Consider the following 4623-nt stretch of genomic DNA (forward strand, 5'->3'; position numbering starts at 1 on the left):
AGCTTCAAACTTCAGCGTTGTCTGCGATTTTGAAGCTGAAATCGCGTTCGGTGTGAACGCACCATAACGTTTCTTTTGTTTGTTATTGCTACCATTGCTATGAGCTCTCATGCTAAAGTGAGAGTTCACTCCTCCCGACACTAAAAACAGGAGGGGAGGAGTCAGCTGAGCTCCTGTGTAGCGGAGCACAGAGAGGGAGAGAGACGAAGTAAACAGACAAGCAGGAAAATGAAACTTATTGTCCTCTTTTTTTTTTTTACCGACCTCAAAATAATTTATCGTGCAATTAATTGATTTATTGACTATCGCGACAGGCCTAGATAAACGTAGTAAACAGTGTGCAAATAAAAGCATTGGTCAAAGTAAACAAACAAAAAAAAAACATCTGACCTTGTAAATACTGGCACAATAGTCGAAAGAATGAGGGTCACTGGCGTCATACATGAGACAGGCGACATCACAGGAGGCATCTGACGCCTTCAGGAACTCCGTCTCCACATCCACCTCATTGAGCTGCAGGGACGAGGAGAACGGTAACGCTCAGGCTTTGCTCAGGTCACAAGTTCAGAGTCAGCATGAAAGCTACTTACGATGAGGAATTTCTCCTGGTTTCCCACTAGAACAGTATTTATGACATATGGTGAGAAGGCACTGCTGGGATTTTCTTTATTCTGCAGAGTTTAAAAAAAGGCCACACATCAGTATTTTCAGGCTGGAGAAGAGGGAGTGGGACAAACTCACAGGTTTAATGAAACTTTCATATGGAAAGTGTAGGCCCCATACCAGAATACTGCGGTCCACAAAGGACTGGAGAAAGGCCGTCTTTCCTGTCCCTCGTGGTCCAATCACCTTGCAGAGAAACACGGTCCGCTGAGTCTGACGCTTTTCCAAATCTACTTCTTTCTCCCGCGTTACTGTACGTAGGAAGGAAAAAATACAATCAAATAACAAATAAAACACAAATCAGGTGTATGGATAAATGCAAAACGTAAAAAAAATTGTTCCCGCTTACTGTAAAAGCTTATTTTAGTTGATCTGATTAACAGAACTGTATTTACTTGATGACTGAAATTCATGAAAGCACGCATGACATTTTACTATTTGCTTATTTTATTGCATGTAAGATCTGATTTTGATCTGTGTGTAAGTGATGGGTGTGTCAGCTGGCTTTAACATCAGAACACAGAGCAGAATGTTAAACAAGACAGCAGACAAAAAAGGCCAAAGCAGGATAAAAAACTGTTTGATACACTTTGTGTTTTTACATGTTTCAAATAAGAAAACAGGATTCTAAGTAGAGCTGCACGATATACCACCAAACCATATGTAAATAAATGGTCGCAAGTTACAGCTTTTATTTTGATGGGTTACGGATGAATGTGGGTGTCTTTGTGTTAAATAAGCTAAAACTTTCATTTTGTTATGAAACCTCCGGGACAAAAATGGCAACATCTTTCGGAGAAGTGTTAACGGTGAATTCTCGAGCTTTGGAGGAAGACACGAGGATTTTGAGGACAATTAAAAAGGTGAGCAAATTAGCAGAGAACTGGAAGAAAAGAGGTAAAATACAGTTATCAAAGCATGACGGAAACAAACTAAGATCATCTCAGAGGAAACGTTAGGTGGTAAAACATCGTTCATGTTTACACGTGACAGAAGGAAACCTGTGATCACAATAAAATATAACAGGAATAACTCAAATACAGACAAAAACATAAGAACTGCACAAAAAGAAATAGTAATTTAGATGCAGGTTCAGGTGCAGGTTCATTGTCAACAAGATGTCAGCATAACTGCTGTAATCAAACTCTAGTTCATTTGTCTAGAAAGTCCGGTTTGTTTGGGGAGGTGTGAACCAAGGTTATAATAGTTTTGGGTTTTTCATTAGTTTAGTTTATTTTGTTTTGACTTTTTTCTTTTATTTCAGTTAGTTTTAATTAGTTTTTACAGAGGATTAGCTAGTTTTTATTAGTTATTATTGCATTTTTTTAATGCTTAGTTTTAGTTTTTATTTGTTCTAGTATTAGTTTTTTTATAGTTTGATTAAACATATTTGCCGATACCATCTTCAAGCTTGTGATGTTCCTGTGAGTTAACTAAACAACAGCTATTTGGTCACTAGTTAAAGCATCTATTATAGAGACACCTTCCTAAAATAATTACGTAACTCTATTTTGCCAACTTAGGACTTGGTAGATTATTTTAAGCCAATGACAGCAGTTGTCTGAGCTACTGAGAGATGTTAGCGTGTCAAGATAGTCATATTAGCCATCTTGTGCTAGCTTGATTCGTGACTTTTTCACTTGAGAAGCATTCCACCTGTTTTATCACCTGTTTCCACTACAAGACACTTGCTTTTGTTTTTCTCTCAGTCATGTTCAAAGAAATCCCAAAGTGGACGTTGCTGCTTTCTTCCAACTTTTGCTGTCTCATTTTGCAGACACTGCTGAGCAGCAGCAGACTGTAAACAAGTGTTGTTATGGACCTTAAGTTGCTGTAAGCTGCCCACAGCTGATGTGAAACTACGGTACTCAATTTAAAAAAAAAAATTGACAAACACTAAAACTAAGGATATTCTATCTATAATTTCCATTATTTTTAGTTAGTTTTGTAAAAAGATTAAACAGTTTTAGTTAGTTATCTTTTTTTCATTTTATTAGTTTTTATTTATTTCAGTTAACTAAAATGTTTTTTCAATTTCAGTTTTCGTTATTTAGTTAGTTTTAGTTAACTATAATAACCCTGGTGTGAACATGTAATTGAACTCTGATGGTTCTGAGGAACAGTAATAAAGTTACGCATACTTTGTAAATACCTCGCTCGATGTCTGTAAAAGGTGGACATCACTGCTGTAAAGGTAGATGTGCTCCTACTCGGTGAACGCTGCCCCATAAAGAGCCGTCAGCCTCGTGTAAAAAACAACATTCTCCATGGTTCCGCCTCACCTTCCACACGTTGAGCTCATCGTTGAAGCGTGTTTGTTTGGCACATTTGCCAAAACCAAAAAATAAATCCTACAACCACTAAAATCTGACGTCGCTTCATGTTTGTTTATATTTTTTGAAGGAGGAAGTTGCGCTCCATGTCTTCTGAGGTTTTCGTGTTGGTTCCTTCAGTGAGTCTTGTTGCAGCGCCACCACAGGCGAGGAGGGGAACAGGCTGTTCACAGGGTTTGTTTTGTTTTGACACAGAGCAGTGTGAATGCGAGCAACACCACATGAAAATGTAAACAAATCWTGGAATTTTGGTCTCCAATCAAACCAAGTCTGCCGGACTATCAGGTGTGAATTRAAGTGTTATTCAACTCATCTGTTGACAATTTCTGTTTTTTTCATATCGCAATATACAGTATATCGCAGGGTTAGAAAAATGGCAATGTCAGTTTTTCCCTGTGGTGCAACTCTAATTAGATGTCATGCTGCAACTTTGAATAATATGTTCCGTGTTTGGAGATTATGCAGCATTTTAAGCCAAAGATGACTCATTATTTACAAGTTCTCAGCTCTGACTGAACGATTCAAACACACTTTCATGGACAGATGTACTTGTTCAGATATCCATCAGGCAGTTAGTGGCCAGAAACCCTGCAGCCATGTTTAACTCTGAGACCCATCTGCTCCATTTCAAACTGTACAAAAACAAGATGACCACCACTCACCTGTGACAGCAGAGGTCTGCGACCCGTGCTCAGTGAGGATGGGGTAGCCTAAGTATCCAAGGTGCTCCAGACAACGATGGACGTCAAGGTAGGCAGAAAGCCTGCACGTGATGGGCGTGCACGTGAGTTGTGAACAATGCAGACTCTAAACTCTCAATTGATGTGTTTACAAACACCACAGCAAGCCGATAACACTCACATCCACTGACAGTGGTAGCCGTGATTGGAAATGTAGCCCTCCTTTGTGGTTGGCACGGTCATACACACATCTGCGCTCCAAGGCATGTAGGGACAGACACAAAACAGGTTCCTAAGCTCTGCTGGTGACAGGGCACAATCCTTATCCTAAGAGAAACAGACCAGTTTTTATTGATATTTGTATTACATGTGCAAAAGAGTGATTTCGGCAATAAAAACTGCAGCTCACTTCATCATATTTGTCAAATAATCGCTGGAGGAACTGGTGACCAAAGTGGTTTATTTCTACGGTGCAGCCGACAGGAACTCGCAGTCTAGTAACAGAAAAAAAAAGAAAGGTTAAACCACCACATTTCAGATTAAAGTTTAATACAAACCAGGACAAGTGTGAACAACTATAATATTCTAATGRTTTTTTTAAGACAACCACCTGAAGAAGTTTAGTTATCAGAAGTTTATTGGACTAAACGTAGCCACAGGTCTTACTCAGGATAAAGGTAGTCGTCAGTCAGCTCAAGGTTGTCATCATAACCAAACCTCCTCAGGATCGTCCACGTGGTTTCATGTCGGCCCCTCTGGATAAATAATGTATTAAGAAACAAGAAACCTGCAACAGAAGAAATGGGATACATGACCATTTGTTAAATGTGACCTTCCAACTGCAGGACATAAAATAATCTTTCTTCGTTGTGTGAATGATCAATCAGCATTCTGTTGTCCTTTTATGTTTTTTTTCCAAATTACTCCATATACTTTGTTTTTTAACC

General features: G+C 38.9%; 1 protein-coding gene across 3 annotated transcripts in view; it reads right to left on the reverse strand.

Moving 5' to 3' along the window:
- rhot2 (ras homolog family member T2) overlaps positions 1–4623 on the reverse strand; it is a 19302-nt gene that overhangs the window by 6819 nt on the left and 7860 nt on the right. For all 3 annotated transcript variants that reach the window (XR_001310202.1, XM_014008178.1, XM_014008177.1), the window contains exons 11-17: positions 4343–4463; positions 4086–4170; positions 3858–4003; positions 3659–3759; positions 784–914; positions 591–671; positions 391–513 (exon numbers count right to left, since the gene is read on the reverse strand). Coding sequence is in view for 2 of the 3 variants with exons in the window: in XM_014008178.1 (XP_013863632.1) it covers positions 391–513; positions 591–671; positions 784–914; positions 3659–3759; positions 3858–4003; positions 4086–4170; positions 4343–4463 (788 nt within the window). In the remaining variant the exon portion in view is untranslated. The remainder of the gene's footprint in view (positions 1–390; positions 514–590; positions 672–783; positions 915–3658; positions 3760–3857; positions 4004–4085; positions 4171–4342; positions 4464–4623) is intronic.

The sequence above is a fragment of the Austrofundulus limnaeus genome, unplaced genomic scaffold (assembly GCF_001266775.1).
Source record: "Austrofundulus limnaeus strain Quisiro unplaced genomic scaffold, Austrofundulus_limnaeus-1.0 Scaffold48, whole genome shotgun sequence".
In the NCBI taxonomy this organism is placed as follows: Eukaryota; Metazoa; Chordata; class Actinopteri; order Cyprinodontiformes; family Rivulidae; genus Austrofundulus; species Austrofundulus limnaeus.